Source organism: Melospiza melodia, chromosome 9 (genome assembly GCF_035770615.1).
Source record: "Melospiza melodia melodia isolate bMelMel2 chromosome 9, bMelMel2.pri, whole genome shotgun sequence".
NCBI lineage: Eukaryota > Metazoa > Chordata > Aves > Passeriformes > Passerellidae > Melospiza > Melospiza melodia.
Window position 1 is genome coordinate 259301 of NC_086202.1, and position 25703 is coordinate 285003.

Genomic DNA, 25703 nt, shown 5'->3' on the forward strand with positions numbered 1-25703 from the left:
GAAGGAACTGCAGTTTATTGTAAAGTCTTAATAATATTTTTTTTCCCGCCTATAATATATAGGTACAGATAAAATTTAATTGTTTGTCTCAGCTGGATGAGATGATTTCAGAATGAATTCTATCACAGCGTGTTAAAAATGCATTAATTAGGATTCTAACTCAGAAGGTAGTTCCACATTTATATTTCTGCTTATAGTTCTGATCCTGACTCTTGGGAGGTCAGTATAGCTCTACAGGGTGATATTTGTATTATCTGTGCAGAACAACATAGATTATGATAGTAGCCACATTGCCCTTAAAGTCTATGAAAACAGTCTACATACCTGCTTTATTTTAGCCCTGTTGAGAGTTGGTCTTTTGCTAATTTAATCAAATAATAATTAAATAATTATTTTATAGGTATATCACAAACTAATGGATATTTCCCAGATAGAGAAGGAGACACAAAATTCCACCTGTCTTTCAGTTATTTATAAAATGCAGGTGTTAAAGTTGTAAGTATGAAAATGTGTCCTTTCACTTGTACTTTGATGCTGCGTGTTACAGAGCTAGGATCAGGTTCAGGGATCCCACATGCTTGTAGAGAAAATCAACTGCAGAGTTTAATTCCTCAGAAGGAAAATCTCGAAAGTTTGGGTAGTAACAGCCAAGTCTGTCTAAACAGTCTCATCAAAAAAGTGAGCTAGCTCTTTGGGAATGTAGGGATTAGTGTGTTGTACAGATATTGCCAGGAGAGAGAATTTTGGAGTCTGAAAGACATTTTAATATCAAACGGACTCCAGTTCCATCGCCAAGCTGTGTACAAGAAAGTAAAGATGAAGTGGGGAAATCACCTAAAATACAATGTACAAATCATGGAGCATAATGCTTTTAAAATGCTTTACATTTTAAAGGTGTAAGAAAAATTTGAAAATTAGACTTCATAGCAAAATCTCATGTAATTTTTTTCAGTGTCTCAAGATTTCCTCATTTTAAAAATATTGATTATTTTCTTGCTAGCAGTGGATTAACCTCTACTGACATTATGGAAATGGAGTCTTACACACCTGTTTTTTTTCTTCTGGAAAAAAATTAAATAAAATTTTCTGTCTGAAATATTAATTCACATACTGAAGTTAGGTTTTATAGATTTTTTTTTTCTTGATATTTCAATATCCCGGTAGGCCACTGATACCTTGGAATAAGAACCATCCATTCTGAAGTTAGGAGAGTTATTTCAAATTTTTAATGCAATAACATTTCTCACAAAGATTATGACCCAATTCCTCATATGTTGCAGGAAGTGGGACACAAATGTATTTCCAAGTGACGCCCCCGCAAATCTGAATTCTTTATATGTGCTTTTGAAACAATGTGATGTACCTCCAGCGTCTGTTCTCAATGTGAAGTGAGTTTTATTTGTCATAGCCCCTTGGAAACTGATGATGATGCTGATCCTGCTTCCATTGAAGTCTGTCAAAATTCCTGATGACCTTGCAGAGATTGAACTCCTACTTAGTTGTTTGTGTTGTGTTAACACATAGGTCATCTTAAAAAAGGACAAAATCTTATTAAGCTTTATGACAGAACCCAAGATTAAATATCTTTCTCCATGCAACTGTTTGTATAAAGTGATTAAATCTTCCCATAATAATTTCTTTTTGATAAAACGAGATTTTTAGAAGGTCTTAAAATTGACACGTATTTCAGACTGTAGTTAATTTTTAACTTCTCCTGGAGCCCTTCCCAACTCTTCAGCATAAGTTTGAAATACTAAACTGATCACTATTCCAATAGTTACAGCACAGCTGTTACATATGGAAGTAATATCACATTTTTACTTGTTAAGGTAAACACTCTTTGACAATATCCAGGTGTCTCATCACTTCTCCTGTTCCAGTGCACTGTGCTCATCTGGTTATTTACAGACATCCAAACAGTTACAAAATATTCTCCATCTCTGTGTCTGTGTTCTTAGTTCCAGAGTAGCAGACTGATGGATTTAACACCAGTTCATTGAATTGTATTTCCAAAATTTTCTGCAATCTGAAGTTTCTTACTTCACCATGTCTGTGCTTCATGCATTTAATTCTGTATTTCTTGTCTTCTTCCGGGACTGTTTGTGCAGACTGCAAAGGAGTATGCTAATTTTATTTTCCATAAACAGATTAACTTTTGTATTTTTCATGTAGCCAACTTTGAACTCTTTCTTTTTTCCTTGTTAACTGTGAGCATTGCTAGTATAATTATAATATTGATAGTTATAATATTTAACATTATAATAATAATTCCTCTAATATTCATATGACTTCAAGGTTTTCAGATGCATTGCATAGTTACTTTCAAAGAATGTTTTTTTAATTCCATGGAAGAGCAATATCAAATTCTCTGAATTTTTTTCTTTTGTATTTTTGAAGGATTCCTTTGATTCTGGAATTAGCTCGTTTTTCTCTGAAAGTAAACTGCACTGACCTTGCAGCTCGTTGTATACTTGATTTGAAGAGCGCACCAATTACTGTAAGTTTTAATTATGTGGGTTTGGATTTTTGGATTTTTTTTATACACACACCCACACTCCCATACCCCTTTTGTGGTTACATTTAAAAAATAGTAGTAATGATTCTACGGTGTTCTGTCCATCTGTGTATTGTTTATATATTCATTGATACATAATTATTGTGATACTTGATGTCTTCCTAAACTAGAGAAGTAGATGCAAGGTCAGAAAGTCGGCCGTGGGTAGACTCGGGTAATTAGCAGTGCAGTTTATTTTGGCAAATAAATATTAACTGTAAATTTTTGCTATGTTTTTGAAATGTTACCTATGCAAGAATATGATTAGAAGTTAAACTCCAATTTCTGTTAATTGACAATGATTTCTTGTTACAGTAGACTAAGGAAAATCTTATGTCAAAATTTCAGTTCCTTGTCTTTTGCCCAGCACTGGCAAATTTCTCAATCATAACATGAATTCCATCTTGGTGTGTATTTGTCATTAAGTTTTTCATGATCTCTTTTCGAGTCATGGGGATGTTCAGTTACCAAAGGTCATGCTGAGTGATTTGATAATAGCTCATAATGAATTAGGAATGGAGAGGCTGTCTAAATTTCCTTACTACACCAATTTAACCCAAATACAGCATAACTTAGGTGTTTCTATGATCCATACATAGAATTTATATGATTTAATAGTCAGCTCTTTCCTAAGCTGTTAGAAGTCTAAGCTCCTTTTTTGCTTAAAAGTTTCACTGCCCGTCAAACTGAATCCTTTCTGTCTTGACTCGTGCCTGTTTATTCCAAGCATGTGCCTTTTTTAATAACATTAATGAGCAAATGGAAGAAGGCAGATTTCAGTCAGATATTGTGGCAGTGGTGAGGCCCTGGCACAGGTTGCTCAGAAATGCTGTGGCTGCCCCACGCCTGGAAGTGTTCAGGGTCAGGTGGGATGGGGTTTGGGGCGTAGTGGGGTAGTAGAAGGTGTCCCTGCCCATAGCAGGGCGTTGGAACTGGATGGGGATTGGGGCCCTTTCCAACCCGAACCATTCTGTGATTCTATCGGAACTTAAATCAAATTACAGTATAGGAGGATCAGGTGTACACTGTTTTTCTTACTGCAAATTCTGGCAATGAGCAGCTTAAAAGTTATTTTGCACCTTCCAGTGAGTATTAAGGGACTGCAGTTCAAACAACAAATTCCATTCCCTTTCTATCATTGCAGTTAACTCACTAGTATAGTGGGATTTTCAGTAGGAAAGTGCAGTGCTGTGTTACTGTAATTGCATGGGTTTAACCTTTATGGTATTTCTTTTTAATTATTAAAATTAGCATTTTGTGTATTAATACTTTGTAGGAGCAAGGGAAACTTATTGAGATAGAATGTCTGGAATATGAATATGAAATGAAGAAAGATGGCACTGAAATTGTGACTTATACCAAAGGAGTTGTTGAGGTACATTCTTGAACTTTGAGAAAAAAGTAAAAGTTTTAATTTGTTAAATGTGGAATATTGCATTTGACTGTGTCTCTTAATTACATTATACTGATAAGGAATTCTTTTAACCTTTATACTCTTTTAAATTGAATTTTCAATAAGCAAATGGGGAAATATAAACCATAGTTGTGTGTTGCTCCCTTAAGTTTTCTGTCTGACTGTAAAGGTTTGTAATATATTGCTTTCCAAGAGCAAAGATGGTAGCATTGAGGCATGTTTTCATATTTTGCCTTTATGGGGCCTCTTTTCATGGAACATCTTGGGTTGGGAAGGACCACTAGGGATCATTGAGTCCGTCTCAACTGTGATTGCCTGTTATGGTCAATGTAATACAAATTCTTACATCAGAAATGTGGATTGTTCCTGATCACACTGGGAAGGATTTTCTTGAATTTCTGTGGTTGGTTGGCTCAGTTGTAATTCTGACCATCAAAGTCAGAAGCCTAAATATCAATATTATTAATGGTGTTAGAGAGATACCTGCAATGAGCAGTTTACACCAGTTGTTAGTCACCTTAAGTTCCTTCAGTGGGAAGTAGGAATAAGTTTAATGAAACTTGGTAGTGCAAAGACTTACTCCTATCTAGGACTATAACAATTTTGGGGTTCAGACATTCCGCTGACCTTTTGAAAGAACGCCCTCTTGTTATGAATTCTTCATAATATGAAGCACTACTAATAGTAAATGTAAAACAAGATATTTAGGTATTTCTAATTTTTAAGTCTACAGTGTATGCAATTGGAGAGGGATTTTGTTTGATTTTTTACTGATTTTTTTTTTTTTTTACTTGCATAACCTCTAAAAATAATGTAATAAATTACAAGTCTGTTACTGTAGGTAATATTGGCTTCTAGATTTAATAAGAACCAAATTTAATTGACAGTATGGCAAATTCCATTCATAATATTTCTTTTTTCCTCTTTGGTGCTGCATCTGTAGTTGAATTTGAAAAAAACCCCAAAGTGGCTAAACCTTCTGAATTCATAGATATTCACAATTATCAATTTTTGTTTATAATAAGAATGGGGAGTAGCTGACAGACTTCTGCCAGAAATATGTGATAGCAGCCTGGAGCATCTAAAAGAAATACTTTCCAAAGTTTGCTGACTGAGGGACTGCTTTCTACTGAAAACAGTCCTAAGATTAAAATTTGGAGGAACATGTAAGAAATTCTATTTATTTATGCAGTGGTGCTAATTAATTCTTCATGTATGTAGGCTCAGCTGAAATTGATCAAAAATCTTGAATTAACACTAAAACGTGCCATTCAGCTGGGAGATCCTGGCGTGATTCAGGTTGTTTGTGCAACCCTGTGGAATCTGTGCTTGCCACTACTACAACACAATTTGCATCAACACCTGCGAAAGCCATTGATCTCAGTTGCTGATGTCCTTGAGGAGATTGACAGGTAATTTTCAACGCTGTGTAGTATTTTGAAAGGTCTCAAAGCATCAAACTAATTTAAAACCTCAAGTTCTGTGATATTAAGTGTCTTTGAGAATTTTCCACTAGCTTGTAATAAATGCATGCCTGCATGTTGCATACATTTCCCTGTTAATCATCTAAATATAGGTTCCTTTCAGGCACAATCTTACACTGTTTAATGACCTGTAACAAATATTGAAATACTTTAGGAATTTAAAAATACTCTAATTAATCAAAATTATGTGAGAAAATTCCAAAGCTGCAGCATAAGTGTTGGACTGTGGTCTAGATTATTGTGTTAACATTGCTTTTGTTGGTTACAAAAATAAAATCTTAAAAATTGCTTCTGAAAAAAATCATGGCTTCTATAGTATATGTCAGAAAAGACTCTTACAAGATACTACTTTTGTGTCTTTGATGATAGTTTCAGTGTTTTAAAAAATTTTTTCCAGTTGTATAAAGAGTGGATATACGCATGCATGAAAGCACTATATTGTATTGCTGTGCTGTTGTTCTGTTTCCATATAGAGAATTCAAGATCAGCATAGGCAACTTTGAAATTTGTACTAAATGTTAGTAATGGCAGTTTTTCTCTGAAAGCCTGCAGGGAGATTTTGGAGAGATGAGGGTTTGAGAGTATGTCACATGTATATTCTTAACAATCCAGCAGACTCAGCCTCAATTCTGATGTGGTACTGTCTCTAGAGACTGAATGAAGTAATTTGTGTCTATTAATTTGCCTGTCTTAATTTTTGGTTTGATAGCAACATTAATTGTGGCTACTTGCTCAGTCAGGCTGGCTCTGATGTGGACAGACATTAGTTCTGTGGCATGATGTTTGAGAGGCTTGAAAACCTTTTTTCTCTCTCTTTTTCATAACATTGCTTAAATTTATCTGATTTTTTGTTTTTCTTCCTGAAAATAATCAGTAGTATTATGTAGAGGTCTGAACTGTCGTGAGCAGCCTCCTGGAGCAGGTGATGGATAGGGAGCTGGGTATACCTGAGGCTGGAGAACATGCAGTTTTTGGTGAAGGCATGCTGGCTTCATAGAGTGAAGTCAACAACACCTGGGTAGAGACCGTACTTAGAGTGAATGTGTGTGCCTGAGGTGAGCCCCATCTTTGAAAGAGCTGAGCAAATATGACCAGGGCTGCAGTTTCAGGAGCATTAGCATCTACTTAAATGTTAGGAGCAGAGAGTGAACTTTTGTCAAAAGTCCTTATTCAGCACATTATAGTTTCTCTGTTAGTTAAATACTTTTGAAAACCTCTTCACCTGATTTGCATGCCTAAGCAGTACTGAAAAAGAGTTCTACAGATATATGAAGACCAGTTAGTCCACAAGATGTGTTGCATTCTCCTACAGGGTCAATGAAAATAATATGCAGTTAAATTTTCTTACTAATTTCAGTTAAAAAGGCATGGTAGTGAAAATTAAAGCAACAAGTCAGTTAAAAAGAGAATATCAATTTTGATACTGGAGTTGCTTTTAATTACTGAGTTTCACCTTCGAGTGAGTTTTAGGTCTAAGAATTTTAGTGTGCTTTATTTTAACAGTTTACACTTAAATTTGTAATCCTTAGCATGTTGATTTTACTGCGTTGTCAAGTTCATATGGAAATAGCTCGTATTGAAGAAGATGGGGATAGACTAGAGGCTGCTCTGGAACATTTGCAAAAAGCTATGCACCTGAACAGCAGTGGGCAGTACCAAGAGCATCTCAGACTGAACTTTAACCGCCTTCGTTTGAGTGCTATGCTGTACGAGTCACCTGAGCATCTGGAGGATCAGGCAGTGATGCTGATTGAGCAGGTGAGCATGGAGAACAAACTCGGTACCTGGAATAGGCTTGCTTATTAAATTCCAGCAGACTGCTGTTTAGTGGAACTGCATATTCGTGGAGCCAGCATCAGTTTGTTTTCAGCAAACTGTCATTGCTTTGTTGCCTTGTGCTGCTTCACAGTCTGAAGATCATAGTAAAGGATTTTTCCCCCCATTCTTTCAAAGTTTATTTCTTGGGAAAGGCAGGGAGCTATTAATTAGCAAAAATATCAGCAAAAAAAAATAGCAGTTGTCAATAATTAGGATTTCATTGCATGAAACCGTTTTATTTAATGAGAAGCACAGTGTCCAAATTGCTAAACATCCTTGCTGGCTATGAGATAAATCAATATCATGTGACTCTCACAAATGCCACTAAATAATATACAGTCACAATATGGGCACTGTCAAGAGTGACTGCATCTAATTCTGTTGTGCTGCCTTAGCACCTGAACAAAAATCATACTGGCAACTGATTGTTTTCCTGGTTCAAATGCTTTTCCATGCAAGCTTACTCAGTTTAAATGTTGCATCAAAAACCCCATGCCCCCTCTGACTTTAGTTAGTTCTTAGCAGACAGGGATCTTTTTCTATTTTATAGCAATTCCTAGCCACTGCACACTGGATATGTTACTGTTGGTTGTGAATAAATTCTGTTCTTTGTTTGGAAAGGTATAACATAATGTCAGGTTATATACTGAGGAATATATTGTAAAGATTCATGAGAAGCAGAAACGGCACTTCATATTAAATTATCTGTGGTGTAATCATGAATATCAACAGAAGTTCCACAGTCACTTTCAGTGACAGTCATGCTGTAGAATTATGTGTAAGATACCTAGAGATACACAAGTCTATGGGTATTTTTTTGGTAGTTGCAAGTTATATGATGTATATTCTGTTATGTTTAGTAAATAAGATCTAGTTGGAATATAAAATGAGCGTTACGACAATGAGTTCTTTTCTTTCTGCAGGCTAAAAGGGGAAAACAAAAGGATAATATGAGGAAAAAGAGATCACTTCTGGTACATGCAGGTCTTGCATTAGCTCCTGACACATTTCAAATAGTCCTTGACAGTGAAAATGAAGCTAAAGGTAAAGTACGTGCGTGTGACTAAATGTTTCTAACTTTGCTTTGCACATTCTTAAAGGCTGGACATTGCATCTGGTGGCAACATAGAGGGAATATTACAATACAGATGAAGTGATAGTTCTGCTGAATTCTGTGGCAGACTTCCTATTATTTTCATTAGGGATAAAAATGTTGTATGGTGATACTGGAAAAGGTGTTGATTTCCCCTCCAACTTCCTCTGAATCCCACTGTTGTGCTGTAGTGTGGTGTAAGTAGTTCTATTTTCACTAGGTACAATTCCTGAATGTTTTTAACCAAGGTCATTTTTAAGTGGTGTTTTCAGAAATTTCATGCAATAATACCCAATGTTAATTACACCAGGTATTCTTTTTATATTGTACTGGTTTTCCTCTTCTAAAATCTTGCCTTTGAGAGCTCTAGTTTTGCACAGAGATTTAGGTGGGAATTCATTGATTACTTTCTAAAACATGCAACATAAATGGATACATTCCTTACGCCCCACACAGAAAAACAAAATCAGTTTGTGATTATACAGCTTCTGGTTGAGGAAGAATGGGCAGGGAACCCACTTTCCAGATTGCTTAAACTATTTTGTACTATCGTGGCAATAAATCAAGTGTGTATGTGACTAATTTTACTAACTTTGAGTAAAACCGGTGTACTCCTCCAGCAGAGATTGTGCTGGAGGAAGGGAATGCTACAGGAAGCTCTGTTGCTTCCAGAGCAGATGTGTGTGCTGTGGAACACCATGCTCTCTGTTCAGCCAGGTCACAAAGTTCACCTTTCATATCCCCATTTCAAACTCGACCAACTAATCACTTAGAAGCCAGAGTCATGTTTACATATCAACATTCGACTCTGTGCAGTCCTTTTAAGAATGTGAAAACTATAGTGCTGGAAAACATTTTCATAGATTATTTAAAGTGATATAATTTATCGTATTTGTGAAATGAGGAGAATTAAAATCGTGGACATCTCCTTGCTGTTAAATTTCAACTTGAAAACTGTACAATTACTTTTGAGATTCCTCTGAGAATAAATCTAAGCACACATTAGCCTTCCAGGCTGAATCTTTAAAATGAGTGAGATTATTACAACATTGAAGCTATTACAAGACTTCTTTTGACATAATATTTATATTATTTTGTTCTGAAAATTTTCAGTTGTTTCTTAGGCTGTCATCCAAGCAGTGAGTTTTTGCTTTTTCTATGACTTAAGTTGCCATAAGCTTATACATGTGCATTGAAGGAGTAAGAAAATACATATGCAAATTTATTACATTAAATGTACATAGGACAGAGCATCAGATTTATATGGTTATTTTTTCTTTTCAGTTGCATGAAAAAACTTTAGATTTTCAGATTGAGTGTGTACTTTACACACATGGTTCACTTGCTCTTGAATGAACCTAACGAGAGCACTACATGTCCTGTAAGAAAAGTGGTCTATTTAAGGTATTTGGGCACTAAACAAGCATAGATCAGTTTTGGATGGGACAACTGTATTTCAAGGTACAGGAAAAAACCAAAATAGATGTTGGTAGAATACATGATGGTTGGTTTTATGTTGGTTGGTTGGTTTGGGGAAAGCTTGAAGGAATGAGAAAAGGGCTAGATTTTGAGTGTTTCAGCAAGGAATTATGTGTCTAATTCCTTGCCATTCTTGTGGATTTAAAAATTTCTAATATATAAAAAACTACTGTTAATTTTATTTCTTCACCAAGTTTTCTCAGGTAAAAGTAATAGTCAAATAAGCTACCTCTGTGCAAAAGCCCAACATCATACCAAAAGTGTGAAGAAAGTTGATGAACATTTGAAACACTTAAAAAATGGAAATGGCAGAGAAAGGTAATTGCTACAGACCAGAAGCATCTCTTTCATCTTTTGTAGAAGTCTTTAAGAGGAAAGGTTCTGTCTCTGAGGTTTTTAGTGGATGGTACCTTGTAAGAGGTTGAATATTTCAGCCTCTGGCAACATAATTTTGTGTTCAGAAAGCTCTGTTATATTTCCATGCTATGCAGAATTTTATTCTTTGCCTGTTTCTAATCTGCTCTCTCACATGCACACTTAAACTCACCTGTTCTATTGATATGAGCCCAACATACAGAGGGGTGTGTGGATTAAGGCTTGTACTTGATGAAGAGTTGATACTTGCAAGTGTCTTTTTAAGTCCTTGTACATAAGAAGCACATCATGTACTACAAATTTTTTGGTAAAAAAACTAAGTAGTTCATTCTGAGAGTCAGAGAGATTAATCTGTAGAAAAATGACAGGTTTCTTTTTTCTATTTATATATCATTTTGTCATTCTTTAGTTGAAAGGATGTGTCTACCTTTTTTCTGCACTAAAAATTCCTGTGCTGAAATTTAAAGGCAGTTGTTTTTTAAAAGATTCTAAACCCAAACTAGTTTTCAAGACTTATTTTTAAATTCTCAACATTAGTTTTGAAGTATTTAGTTTACTTTATGAGATAGAAAATGAGGGTTGTCACACGTGTTTTGAACTTTAGTAGAATTACCATCAAAGAGAAGAATTCTGTCTCTTATTAATGAAGAGATTATTTTTAATAGATAAAGTAATAGTGTTACCTTTGCTACTGACAAGAAGTCCTCCTTTTATTATTTTTATTAGATGTAATTTTTTTTCCTGATGGCCATCATTATTGACAAGATTATTTTTGTCAGTCCTGAACTGTGGAACCTAATCCTGCTAATTAACTAATTTTATTTATGCTTTTTCTTTGGTAGAATTATACTTTGGGCAGATTTGGCAAAAGTTGCATGTAAACAGGAAGTGTGGGATGTCTGTCGTGCAGCATGTCGATTTTGCCTCTTGTATGATGATATTTTGTTTAGAGAGGCAACAAAGCATAAACAAAGTAAGTGACAAATCATTTTCAGTCTTGTAAGGAACTTTTTAATCATTTATTTAAGTTACTAAAAGGAGACAGACAATATTATTTTATTTCCTCCCATTCCCAAAGTTCCCCGAGTTTCTTTTCTGGCACTGCATGTTGGCATACATGTTGAACTTCTAGAAATCGGACATTACTTTTTTTGTAGAAGCCATACTCTGCTGTCAGGAGTGTTTCACCATTGCTGTAGAGAAGCGCTTCTGTGAAATCCATCTGCCTGTCTAAAGAATGCAGGCAAATTCCCTCATGGTCATCTAGGTCCATATCATTCATGTCTGATGAGCTGAAGAAAAACGGGTTGTAAGCCACTTTGTATGAGGCTCACATGTTAACATTTTTACCCCTTAATCCCCTATTAGTGAGTGGTTCCTCTGAGGTATCCAGCATTGTACCTTGTTCCTTGAGGGTCTGCTGGAAACCTAGCACGTTAAGGGTCTTTAACTTGGGGCAAAGCACTTTCAAATCACTCTCTGCTTACTGGCTTTTAAAGTTGTCAGGGAATTTGTAAAACTCATATTTAAGAATAGATGAAATGGTTTTTCTTTCACTAGCCAACGTTAATCGAACCTATTCCATATTTTTTCCAAAGTCCACTTCAAGTAGCACATGAATTTGCTGGTTTTCTTTCACAAGTTTTGCATCTTCAGACTAGCCATGTTTAGTCTTTTGTCTTCTTTCCAAACAAAATAAGAGAAAAATAAATACACTACCAGAAACTGAAGGCAACCATGCACCAAAAGCATCATGAGTAGAAACTGATAGAATTACAAAATTTGTGTTTGTATTAAAACAATCTTAGTCTTTTCTCTTCATTATTAAATGAAATTCCTCTTTAATAATGTGTGCACTACCAGAAAGTCAACCCAGTCCATGATTTAAATGTAAAAAGACTTTAGCCTCTGCATAATCCACTTCTATGCTCCACTTCCATTTATGCAATAAAATTGAACTAGAGGCCATCATCTATTCACACTGAAATTTCAGTATGTGTACTATGACTGGAGCAAGTTATTTGCTGCAAATATTGAAGATTATAAATAAATTGAAATGCAGCAAAATCACAGGTAAAAAATGCCTCAGCTCTGCTTGAGAACAGGCTTTGAGTGCAACAAATGGCAATGTAAAAGTTCGTTACTTGAAATAATTAAAAATCTTTTCTTGCTAACTATTCCTTGTGAATTTAAGAATATGTAGGGATTTGTAATTGGAAAATGAAGACAATCATTTGCATGGAAATAATAATGGGTTTATTTATTTTTAGCACAGAAGAATAAAGTTAATGCAACTGTGATGATGGATGGTCGAGGTCGAGCTGGCAGCTCATCAAGAAAATCATTGCTGCCTGCTAAATCCTTTTCTTTTGAAGCAGATTTACTCAGAATCCTAGCAGAAATAAGATTTATTAATGCAGAGGTAAATAAATTACATAACTGTCATTCATATTTGTTTAGTTTTGTTTTATATACAAATCTTGAAGCACCAGAATTTTGAGTTTAGTTATTTTCTGTCTCCATAGGAAGTAAAGGAAGAAGTGGTTTCATGAAGCAACCTTATCAAAATAATGTGTGAAAGTAACTGTAGCTATAGTTTTACTGCAAGTGCTGATAACATTTCTTTACAAGAGTTTTACTGTAAATTTTTGACATCTGACATTACATTTCTGGATCCATGAAGTTCCAGCATAATTGAAAAACTTACATATATAAATTATCGGTTTTTCTCCATGTAATTATTTAGTAAAATTAGCTGTAGACAATTTTAAGCTTATGAAGTACTGAGCATTGTATTTCATATACTTGTACATGCCTGTACAGTATTTGAAAAAACATTTTGTTTTTTTTTTTAATTTTTGAAGAGGTAACAGAACTAATAGGAAGAAATAACCTGTTTTTACAATAACCTGGGTAGACAGTTTATTTCTCTGTGTCTTTTCAGGCAACTGTTCATTTATTAAGATTGCAGGGAGTCAAACTGAATGATCATGCTGTACCTCCAGCAGCTGCATACCAGTGTCGTCCAGGACACGTTTCATATCTTCCTGACAGTGATCCAGAATGGAAAACATACAGGTACTTTTTTGTAATACATATCAAGACCAAGGAACTCTTAACAGGTGATTATTATGAGACACTGCTGATAACTGCAAAAACTGTTTCTCCTTAGTAAAATTGTCACCAGATTCTTCATTTTTGTGGGTAGTCATGGGAAACGGGAAAAAGATCTAAAAAATAGTTTGACATATTTTTCTTAGGTTTCCTTTCATTCTGGAGTGTGGATTTTATTTTTCATCTAACATTTATTTCTCTGAAAATAGAAGCTGGTGTTCCAAGCTGAAAAATAATTGTTGTACATTGACACATAAATAATTAAATTCTGTATTTAAAAATGTGTTTTCTCAAATCAAAAAGCTCTTTTTGTCTTGCTTTATAGCTCCTATACATATAATGATTTTATAATGCTGAATGCATATGATGAATTATTTCAGTTTGCAAATCTAGCGTGCTCCATCCAATCAACTGAAATGAATTTGGGATAGTTGAATATGGCAAGCACTGTTTTTCACTAGTCTGACATGATTATTTCTTGTGAAGGAGAAGAAGGAGGAGAGAGATTTCTGAAAACGATGCTTAGACTCTCTGCTGTTCGCATTCATAGTAATACCAGCCTTACTCTTACAGTGGTCATGTCCTGGGGGATCAGGATGGCAGAGTTGTGTCCCTACGTCTGTTCATGAAATCTGAAAATTAAGTAAAGTTTCTCACACCGTCTGCTTGCAAATGTTCAGTAGAATGGGAAAAATTATAAACTGATCAGAGCCAAGGGGCAAAGAAGATGAGAACTCTGTTCCAAAATTTGCTACTAGCTGTTTTTGAGTTATCTAATTAGATTAAAAACCCATGGAATAAAAGGACTTTGGTCTGGTACTGTGTCCTGTACCACTGCTGACATAGTAATACCCATTGTCAGTTTGTGCTTTTGACTTTATGACTTTGGAACCATGGCAATTCTGTATTATCATTCAAGACTGTGTTTTTAGTATTTTTTTCAAAGTAATAGTACATTTTGATAATTAAGAAAGAAAATAAATTTATTGAAGGAAAGTTATTGCACAGACTGTGAAGAAAATGTTATTCTATTTTAAAATATTACAGCATTTCAAAGCACCTGGAAATGTCTTTGAGTGCAACAACACATGCAGTTTTGAGTAAAAAAGACATGTCCTTAACTGTCAGATGGCATGCCTCACTCATATCTATGTTCAAGTAGAGCCTTGACATGGTTATTTGATTTCTAGCACTGATGGATGGATTCACACACGCATTTAAAAAACCCAAACATGCGGATGAAACCTGAACCATAGACACTGTTTTTTTAGCTAATAGCATTTCAATTTCAGAGACTACTCATTTTATGTTGATACTACTTCCTTTTTGAACCATCTTCTCATTGAAGTAAAGTATAAGTCAGTGGATGAGAACTTAGTAAATGCAACTGAAAATTGATTAAATTTTTGTTCTTGTTGTTGGTAGTACTGCATATTTAATGTTGAAGCTTTGGAATAACAGCTTCTTTATACTAATTTTATAGTTTATGGATAGACAGCTTATCTCAGTATGCTATGGAAAACTTCCAACGTGCAGCTGAAATAGGAGAAGAATTGAATGAAGCCTGGATTGTTCACAATGCTGTGGTGTATACCTTAAATTATAACAGACATGTGATTTCTTCAGGAAGACAGAGGGACATTATTGAGTATCTGCAGACTCTTCTTGGAGCCATCAAGACTGTCAGGCATGATGGGTAAATTGAGATGCTTGGATATGAACATACTCTTTTTTTCTAAAACACAGAAAATATTATTGCAAATATCGAAAGTCACTTTGTGCTGTGAAATATTTATTGCTGGCTTTCATTGGCAGTGAAGGAGTTTTGGTATATATAGAGTAGCTCAGGAGATAAATTGTGAAAATTAGGTGTTAATCCTTTCTGTTTGTTCTTTGTTACTATACACTGTAAACCATGCTAACTTTGGACCAATAAATATTACTTTCTCTTCAGTGTGGAATAGGAACATGTGCATGCAAAATAGTATTTTGTTAAGTTAGTCAGAAAATTGGGAAAATTCTCTGAGACTGAATTTGCACAGCAGCTCAAAATGCATTTGCCTGCTGTCGGTTCTCTGATCTTGAATTATTTTGTAACGATAGTTCATTGCAAATAGTTCTAACCAGTGTAAGCAGATTACTACTGGTTCTGAAATATGAGAAAATAGAAGACAAAGGAAATAAAGGGAATGTGCTCATAAGTAGACCATGAAAATGGGAACATGGATTCCACAGTGGTTTAGAGAAATCCTGTTCTGCAGTAAATGCAATGGGAGAATGATCAACCATTATGGAGTAGATACTCTAGTCAAAATCTGACTATCGGACAAATTCCTAGATATTTTGGAACTTCCTTGGGAGTGACCTCACCACTAGGTAGAGTAACGACCAGCAGCAAAGAAGTCTCTTTTAACAGTACTGGGGAATAAAATTAAAATTTCTGTTTGTGCAGAGTTGAAGACTGGCAATACCTGCTAATTTATTTTGATACTTACATCAATATGTACTAGCAATAATCTCTTAGATATAATTAGGTTCATGTTTTCTGAAAAAAAAACCCCAAAACACCAAAACCCAAAACCCCCAAAATTTCAGCTTGGCAGTGGGTTGGCATGATAACCACAAAAAATGTGAAGGGCTTGGTTTAGGGTACTTTTTTAGAAAATAGTTGTTCTTTTCATATGAGAAAAATGGATGTTAACTGAAAATTGATTCTGGGTTTTGTAGTTTTAATCACTAAACTGCTTTACCAACAGGCAGATTTTTTTTGGGTAATATCCATAATTTTGCTTTCTATGAAAAAACTAGATTTTCAAGTAATGCTTACTTCTTGAAATCAATAACTTTATTCCTGCCTTTTTATTTTGATCTGATGCAGTATGCACTTGTGATTTTTGTTTTCTTCTACAGAAGTACTGAAATTTTACTGATGTTATGTAATGCTTTGGCTCGAGCCCTAATTATTTCTTGGATTCCAAAGCCAAAACCTGCTGAGAAGATGGAAGATACAGCAGTAGAGAGTAGCAGAAAAGCTGCAGCAAAGAAACAGGAAAAAGAAAATATCCTCCAGTCTTTTTCAGTAGATCCTAGTGGACTTCCTGACATCAAAGCTGCCTTAGAGGTGCAAACCCCGGATTTTTTGTAGTCCCTTTCATTTGGCTGTCATATATTGCAGCAGAATGAATTCCTATAAATTCAAGGGTAGAAGTTTGTTTCTTTTTAAAGCTACCTTCTTTTACAGTTTCTGTCACCACAAATCCTCCCCAAATGCGCATTGGAGCTCCTTACCAGCTTGGGGCTGAGGACTGTAACTTCTGTTTGCCTTGGGCTGCCTGGAAGCAGCTGTTGTTCGGCTTAGAGATGCGTGCGCAATAATCTAAAAATAATCGATGGATAGCATGTTCCATAAAAGAAACATACAAGAAACTTTCCACATTCCCCTGTATTTCACTTTTTTTTTTTTCTCTTCTTGGTGTTTAGATTTGTGAATTTGCCCTAAATGCAATGACTAAGACCATACCTAATGAAAAAGTCTCTATTGCTGCACATCAACAGATCATTGCTACCTGGGTGAAAGCCAAGCAGTTAAACCAGCAGCAGATCAGACATCAGCTTGGGACTCGGGGGGAGGTATGATTTCCCTGAAATCCTGCATAGTGTTGAAACTTTACAAAGAGAAGTTAAATTCATAAATTGATTTAATAATGACTGAAATTATCAAGGTACATTTTCTTCTGTATATTTGAATGTAATGTAAAAATAAATTTTGTCTGCAGCTCCTTACCGAACACAGCAAATTTTTGACATTGGGTATAGCAGTGAGTCTACGTTTCTTAACTCTTCCTTATGATGTTAGCTGCCATGGTGATGTTTATCATATGATGGCTGTTGAGCAAAATTGATTTTGAATTCACAAATGTAAAATAATAAAATGGCTGCATTAAAAGTGTTAAGAAAAATCAGCTATATTAATGTCAACATTTACTATGGCCTCTTTTTATATATATACATTATAGGTCTAGTAAGCTGGAAAGAAATATTTAATTCTTATATTTTTATCTTATAGTGTCTTTAAAACTGGAAACTTTCAGTGGTATATGAAATTTGCCTTCATTGTGTTCTTGATGTGGGCTTTTAGTGTTTTGGGCTCGGAACTATGTGGGCTTTAGTTCTGAGTTCACAGTGTTAATTAAAAATATATAAATACAAAAAACCAAGGGTTTTAAGGAGACAGTACAGAGCAGAAATTGCTTAGAGCAAACTGAGGTTTTCAAAATTATTATTATTATTATTATTATTATTATTATTATTATTATTATTATTATTATTATTATTATTATTATTATTATTATTATTATTATTGTCTCAATTAATGTCCTTCATAATATTAACTTGCAAAAAAATCTGAATATGAATTTCTTATTTCTGCTTAGAATAATGATGAAGTGCAAAATCTTCAGGCGAGAATTCTTGTTGGTCTGGAAATGTATTCGTGTAATGGCTTGGGTCTAATGGATTTCACTCTTCCTAGCTTATCTCAGGTATTTAGGGTTTATTTTATAAGCTCTTGAGTTTTAAGAAATTGTGTACTATGAATTTGATTTCAAATTCAATTTTAAATAGAGTTTAAATTATTTTTGAATCTTTTATTGTACCATTATTTTCTTTAACCGAGAGATTAAATATTTATGGCAGGGAGGAGATTTTTGTGACAGAATGATTTTATTTATCCAAAGATCAGATACCATTAGAATATAAATATTCAGTTTATGCTTATGTTGTGTGGATGTGGCATATATATGTACTTGTTCCATGCCCAGGTGAGTTGTAAAAAAAAGCATATAAAAACCTTAAATTTTAACCTTTCTTTTTTTAATCCCAGTTACTGGATTTGGCTTTAGAATGCAGTTGGTCAGATTCCTTAGTGGAATTGCAGACACTGACACGACTTACGTATTTTGCGTATGTATCACAAGACTATGAAAGAGTGATGACTTGTTCCAAAAGGATCTTGGAATCAGATGAGAATTTTGTCCTCAATAGAAATATTAAGAAATATGGCGTGTAAGTACATAGAATTTCCTGTGATATGGTAATGTACTTGAACGAAGTTTTGAAGAAAGTAAAGAGGGTAAATGTGTCTGGTCACAAACAAAAATGGAAGAATCTTTTTTCCAAAAAAAATTGTGCTGCTACACATGATGAAAATGAAAAGTAGAAGGCAGTGGGAGATCCAGATTGTGGCTCTGGACCTCATTCAGATAGATGAAGCTTGCTATCCAAGGGAGTTAGAAGCTTGTACATTTCTGTGTTTGGGCGTCTTCCGGGAGCACTGCTGCTCTGAAATGATCTCTGGGAATCACAGTATTTTGACTCTTTTATAATCTCTAGGCAGAAAATAGGTGATTCTACTTCTTTTGATGAAGCAAATTGCTTTCAGTGCTCATCTGGCTCTAATACGCTGAAGGGCTATGTAGTTCATGGACCACGTTGAAGCTGGGGGCGATGAAAGGTATGTGCAGTTGTGTATTCCAGGCTCTGCTGTCAGGTAGTCTGACAGTGTTAAATTGCCATCTATGCATGTGGGTACAATAGGAATGTAACTAATTCCTCTAAAACCCCAGTCTCTTACTTAACTGATATTTCGAACCTTGGATTAAAAAAAAAAAAAGGCACATATAAATGGATCTATTGGTGGAGCCCTTTATTATAAAGAAGGTGATACCCTTTGAGCCCTCTATTTTGAAAAATAATTTCCTACAAAAGCAGAATTTAATTTTATCCAAAGAGGAAAGAATCAACTCCATTTAATAGCAGTTTTTCTGAATGTAGGAAGTCAAACTAATGAAGGATAAAATGTTTGATTGTGCAGTCATGTATTGCCAATGCTATTTCAAGAGAGCAGAGGATAGTCTTTCCATGGTAAAGCGCACAGTGTGTGGTCAAGGCGGTTAAAGGCGGAATTTTACCGGTGAGCTCCTGCTGTGGGCAGGGTGTGTAGTCAAGGTGGTTAAGGCGGAATTTTACCGGTGAGCTCCTGCTGTGGGCAGGGTGTGTGGTCAAGGCCGTTAAAGGCGGAATTTACCCGGTGAGCTCCTGCTGTGGGCAGGGTGTGTAGTCAAGGTGGTTAAGGCGGAATTTTACCGGTGAGCTCCTGCTGTGGGCAGGGTGTGTGGTCAAGGCCGTTAAAGGCGGAATTTACCCGGTGAGCTCCTGCTGTGGGGCACGGGCGCCCTCTCGTGGACGCAGCCGCGGCCGCACGCGGCTCTCCTGGGGCGAGCTCCGCGCTGCTGTGGGGGCGGCGCTCGGTGAGAGACGCTGAAAACTCCTGCAAATCGTATTTATTCTTTTCTTACTAAATTGCTATTAATCAATGATATTAACCAATGGTATCAATTTATTTCTGTATTAATTTTTAACTGATTAACTCTGGAACTGAAATCTATATTGTTTTCTTCTACGTGTAGTGGGATGGGATCCATATCAATTTCTTCAGAGCCCTGAGCATACTTTACTAGACACAAGCATGACAAATCTCAAAATAAAGTATCAAAAATTGTCTAATTTTCCTGATTTCTGGTTTTAATTGCTTGTTGTATCAGTTCGACTTGGATCTAATATTTTTTTGATGTACAATAGTGAAAAATAGGGAGAAAATGACAAATCTATGTTCTTTCCTTGCTGAATATAGATAATAGTTTTTTAAAATATGATTTCACAGTTATTTTCTGTAGAGGTGTAAAAAGATATTTTAGTCTACTTTTTTACAAAATATTCCGTTTTTGAAATGTTTTCTAATTTTAAAATAAAACTCAGTAAAAGGATCTGTAACTTTGTAAGCAAGGGACATCTATATAGAAGCAACTTGAATACATCATTAATAGGCATTGTTATGATCTTAGCCTGTAAGACTTAGCGCTTCTTGAAATGTTTGCCTTTATGCAGGCTTGGCAACAGCGTGAGACAAGAAATGTTAAGCATTGCAGCCTGTATAAAAGGAAAGAGCATAATGGAGAACTTGTCTGGAAGAAAACATCTGCGTGTAGCAGCATCACAAACCTTTGTTCAGAGTGCCAGGTGTGTTTTCTGTTGAGAGAAAACTAACATTAAACAAATCTAAAATTTAGTTACAGTTTTGGGGATCATCATATTTTCTAACAAGACTGATAAAAATCAACATAATTGCGAATTGGAATCTTTAGCAAAGGATTTGACAGATTTTTGCACTTCAGTAAATTTATCAACTGCTTTCCACATAGCTGACTTTATAGTGTCAGAGAATCACACCATCTTCAGAAGGGAGGGATCTGGTTCAGAGTCCTGCTCAAAGCAGGGCCAGTCCAGGCCTTTATCCAGTCTGATTGTGAAAACCTCAAGGAATGGAGATATGCAACTTCTGTGAGTAACCTGCTCCCCTGCATGGTTGTACCCATGGGGACATTTCTGAACCTTTCTCATTTAACTTACGTTCTTGCTTGTCCTGCCATTCACTGGGAAGAGCCTGACTGTTGCTTCTCAATAACTTTATTAGGTTATTGAGGTAATTAGGTTACAGGAGTATACTTCCCCTTTAGGGCTCCTAAAGGACCTCTTGAGCTAACCCTCTTCTCAAGGCAAGTGCAGTCCAGTCCTTAGATCATCCCAGTGGCCCTTCACTCAGCGCCTTGTGGTTTCTCTGTGTCTGGCAAGTATTGGGTGGCCTAAAACTGGATATAGCAGTCTAAATGTGATCTAAAGAGTGCTGTCTAGATGGTGATCATATTGACAGTTTCAAAAAACTGCTTTTTTTAAAACAGTAACACTAATTCAATTGGTGATTGCATTGCATCAATCTGTAATTTTTCACTGAAATGCCAAGCTTCATTCTCACTCAGATGAGTAGTGTGTCACAATATGGAGGATTATTAACTTTCAAAGTATCATTTGCAGAAATACGCTCAAAGCAATTTGGATGCAGCTAGTGGCATTTGGGCCATGTACTTGTGTTACAGTGGTACTATACTAAGCAAAATCCATAGTACAGTAATAATTAGTATGTTTTGTTTTTTAATTTTTTTTTGAATGAGAAATTAACGTTATAGGAAGCCAAATAAAGTGCATTATTTCAATGAGAACATCTTGAGGAGGCTTCTGCTATTGTTTAAATGAATGCTCCTGAGCTAAGATTATGCAGAAATACAGTAAAATTAATTATTATCATTAATATGCTACATATATATTCCTAGTTCTGCTGAGTGTGTGAAATTGTTTGGGATATAAAAATGGAAAATAGCTTTTCTATGAAGCTCTTATGCTAAGTCCTCATTGCTGAGGTGATCCATAGATCAGCTAAACCCAAATGTTCCTAAAAGTAAAATTCTTTATTATAGCTAAAGTGTGGCTGTTTTTCCTTATAAAGTTCTATTTCCCTTTCTTCAGGCATGCAGCTGAAGCTGGAAATTATTCCCTTGTAATGTTTGCAGCTGCACACTTTTGGAATGCATGTTTACCTTTGCTAGGCTCACCTCATGACAGAGAACAGTTTAAAGGACCTACCAAAATAATTCTTAAGAGTATAATTAAAGCAGAATCTAAAAACAAACAGGTGAGAATTTCTAATAGGTATTGCTTGTTTTTAGTGATTGGTGCTGATGGTAAAGAAACTTCAAGATATTTTCCTAAAAGGCAAAAGTGATTTATTTGTCATAAACACATTTCTGGTTTCTTACCTGCAGTTGCATACTCTTGTATTTGATTTGGTGATTCTTTTGGTTTTGGGCAATTGTCAAACTCTCAACAGTTTTCTGCAAAGTAATTTGCTGTCTGATTTTCACTGTACTGTTTCATTTCATTAAGCTTACAAAAAAAAAATTTAGAAAATATTCAACATCCAGAAAAAAAAAAAAAGCCACTTCTGGCAAGTTTGATAATAGATTTGGAAAATATGACAATAGATCCTAAAACACTAACTCAGGAAAAAAAAAGTTACTGTCTGAGTTAAGGTTTCTCCCACCTGCAGACTCAAATTTCTTCTACCTGCAAAAGGAAAGTTTTACTTTTCATATCTTCAGGTTTTTAACAGACTGTTTAGGACTTTGGCAGTAGGAAGGAGTCAAAATTTAGACTGTGCTGGGAATTTATGATAAAATTAAATACTTATTGATGATGAACAGCGTGTGTATTCCAACGAAGTTATCCTCTCGAAACACTATGCAAGTGATGTGTGTCATATAAGACATCTCACCAGGTGGAATTTCTTCTGCACACTGAAACTTCCATGTGCATTTACAACTTTTCTTGCTTTAAAACTCCATGGAGCTTATCCATTTCTCTTTCTAGATTTGATTTACATGTCAGTGGAGCTGCTGTATATTTCCATAGGCACAATTATTGATGACTTTTGCATCCAAGCTTAGTGGTACAAATATGAGTCTGCATCTCAGATCATCAGACAGGATAATACAATAATAGAAACCTTTACTTGCTTTCTTGTCAAGCTGTGTATAAATCACAAATAGTCAGTAATGATGACTGGCCTGATTATTCTTGGTGTGTAGGAACTGATGAGTACAATGTGTACTTTAAAAGCACAGTGATAATTGTAAGTTTAATGGAACTTTGACAGTGTGTAGATACATAATGGTAATTGCCCATAGAGACAGTCCTAAAGTTTGTTATTTGTAGAGATACATTTAAAACCAGTAAAAAGGAGTACTTCATTATGTGTATATCATTATCTCTCCACCGCAGCATAATTTCAGAGCGAATCCTTAAAAAGTAGTATTAAAAAATAATTATATGTAGATAATGAAAATTTACAGTTACAGGTAGCATAGGTATTTTTTTGTCTGCAAATGTTAGTAATTCTTATGAGTTAGAAGTGAGTGACTTCTGATAGCAGTTAAGGAAAAAAATTCCTGTTAACAGAGTGCTCTATATTTGATTGTTTCTGGAGTTACTGAGTTTTTAAAATACATATACACTGTAGGAACCATTGTGAGAGGCAGGAACTGATTTCCAGTGATCCTTGACCAGGATAACTAGTCAATTTTTAAATGCAGTCATATCTGGAGAAGGATCTACCAGCAGATGTCCAGATTCTCATCTACCAGGACTCCCAAATCCTTCACCACAGGACTGCTCTTGTTTCATCCCCTGGGCTGCACTGATACTGGGGTTTGCCCTAACTCAGTGTAGGACCTTGCACTCGATCTTGTTGAACTTCTAAAGGTTGCCTTGGGCCACTCATTGAGCCTGTCAGTCCCTCTAGGTGACATCCCTTCCCTCTCATCAATCAACCACACCACTCACCTCGGCGTCATCAGCCGATTGCTGGAGGTGCACTCAATCCCCTTGCTGTGTCAGCAAGGAAGATTTGAACAACATTGGTTCCAGTATCCCTGGTACTGGTATCCCTTGAGGCATTCCACCTGTAACTGGTTTCTGTGGATGCTGAGCTGTTTGGACATTGAGCCAGTGACTGTAATTCTTATCCATCCATCAAACTTCCGTCTGTCCAGCTGAGTAGCAGCAAGGTTATGGAGGCCATATCAAAGGCCTTACAGAAATCCAAGCGGGTGGCGTCTGCAGTTCGTGTCCGTCGGTGCAGCCGCTCCATTGTCAATCCCTCTAGGTGACACACTGAATTAGACAAACTTTGTGCCTTCATGGAAGTAAATGCTTATTAGACCAAATCTGATAAACCTTTGATGATGCTAATGTAATACTTCCCAAATGTTGTGGCTACAGCTTAGTTAACATTTAGCATCATCCTACATGTATTTAATGGTTAGTGTGTCATATATGAATCTATTGGAGAAACTGGACAGTTATTTTGTCTTTGAAGATGCAGAATTGTGGTGTAGATGAGAAGGAAACAGCAGATCTTTGACCTTTGGGTGAGAATTGTAATTGTCAAATGTTCACAGGTGAGGAGTGGAGCCTGCTTTAGGCAGGCATGTAGGCAGACAGCTCTGTAGGATCTCTGCCAACCTCAGCTGCTCTGTGACTCTCTGAGAGCACTTCAGGATCTAATGTTATTTAATGAGTGTAAGGAAGTTAATATTTCTAAGTCTGGTTATTTTTGTATTGGGTTTGTAGTATAGGACTCACTCTGGAGAAATGCTTGTGGCTTTCATCTGGTGAAGAAACTTTAAGTTACAGGTAACTATTATGAAAATACTATTCATGTCAATGATATGGACTGGTTCACAGACAAAACAAAAGTTCAGTGATACTTAGAGACATATGTTAACTGAAAGATAGAGGGATTTCTGTGTTGGTTTTTTTTTTGTGTGTGTGTTTTGATGTTTATTGTTTTTCGTTTTTTTTTTTTTAAGGGAAAGAAAGATACATGTCCTTTGCATCAGTGGATTACAAAGGATTTTCAAAATATTGGGTTATCAGTTGGATGCTTTCTCCCAGGCATGTTCTTCCTTCTGTTGATCTGGTAATAAAAGAAACCCAGTATTTTGTAATCATTATTCTAATTCTGCAGTATATTAATAAATAATTTGAATATACTTCAAAGGTGCTGAGCAAGATCTGGCATTAAGAACCTCCTTATATGGTCTATTATTCCACATCTATGCTGATAAAGCTGACTGGGAGACAGCACTAAAACTGCTGGATGAAGCTATCCAAGTTTTGCCTCAGACAAGACACAAACTGTAAGCTAGTTGACTTATTTTTATTAAAATAAGCATTTTGGTTCTTAAGAAGTATAAAACTTTTGAGTATTTTTCATTTTATATACATTGGGAAAGTATTATGATTACTTTTAAGCAGTCTGTCTTTGCAAGACAAAATATTCTTGTGTCTTTTCCATGAAAAAGACACACATAAACAGTGCTTCCTATTATTAATCTGCTAATACTTGTAAATTTAATACTTGTAAATTTAATTTTTAAAAAACTTATATAAAAGTAGTATCTTACTTCCCAAGCAAATAGATGCATGAAGTGTGGCTATATAGCAGAAGTTTTAGTTTTCCTAACTGCAAACCCTTCTTCATTAAATGGAAACAAAATTATCTAGGATACTGTTTATATAATCTTGTCTGAGTTGTTTTCGTGCCCTTTTATGCCAGTTTATAAATTTTGCATCTTTGTACTGTTACAGATATGAGCTAGTATGTGTGTCTTACTCACAAAGTAACTTTACAGGTACAGATGCAAGTAATTTGTAATTTGTTTGACCTTTTTTCTAGCCTGATTTTCAAACTTATGGCTACAGTGAGGGCAGGATCAGGATGCAATTTTACGATGGCCATTCAGAAAGCCAGTCAAGAAGGTGAAGATTACTTGTCACACGTGTGGCGACACTTGGTGACGGTCTCCAGAAGTATTGTTGGACAGTTAAGCTGTTTTCAAAATGCGATCATTGCCTTGCAGG

General features: G+C 35.5%; 1 protein-coding gene across 1 annotated transcript in view; it reads left to right on the top strand.

Moving 5' to 3' along the window:
• The window catches only part of CFAP46 (cilia and flagella associated protein 46), a 71629-nt gene that overhangs the window by 10778 nt on the left and 35148 nt on the right, over positions 1 to 25703 (top strand). The window contains exons 8-28 of the mRNA XM_063162877.1: positions 401 to 495; positions 1281 to 1388; positions 2398 to 2497; positions 3831 to 3929; positions 5190 to 5380; positions 6982 to 7210; positions 8194 to 8314; positions 10037 to 10160; positions 11060 to 11190; positions 12488 to 12639; positions 13162 to 13295; positions 14815 to 15027; positions 16242 to 16452; positions 16812 to 16961; positions 17765 to 17872; positions 18214 to 18395; positions 20277 to 20408; positions 21750 to 21915; positions 24650 to 24734; positions 24841 to 24979; positions 25519 to 25702. Of these exons, the coding sequence (XP_063018947.1) occupies positions 401 to 495; positions 1281 to 1388; positions 2398 to 2497; positions 3831 to 3929; positions 5190 to 5380; positions 6982 to 7210; positions 8194 to 8314; positions 10037 to 10160; positions 11060 to 11190; positions 12488 to 12639; positions 13162 to 13295; positions 14815 to 15027; positions 16242 to 16452; positions 16812 to 16961; positions 17765 to 17872; positions 18214 to 18395; positions 20277 to 20408; positions 21750 to 21915; positions 24650 to 24734; positions 24841 to 24979; positions 25519 to 25702 (3054 nt within the window). The remainder of the gene's footprint in view (positions 1 to 400; positions 496 to 1280; positions 1389 to 2397; positions 2498 to 3830; positions 3930 to 5189; positions 5381 to 6981; positions 7211 to 8193; positions 8315 to 10036; positions 10161 to 11059; positions 11191 to 12487; positions 12640 to 13161; positions 13296 to 14814; positions 15028 to 16241; positions 16453 to 16811; positions 16962 to 17764; positions 17873 to 18213; positions 18396 to 20276; positions 20409 to 21749; positions 21916 to 24649; positions 24735 to 24840; positions 24980 to 25518; position 25703) is intronic.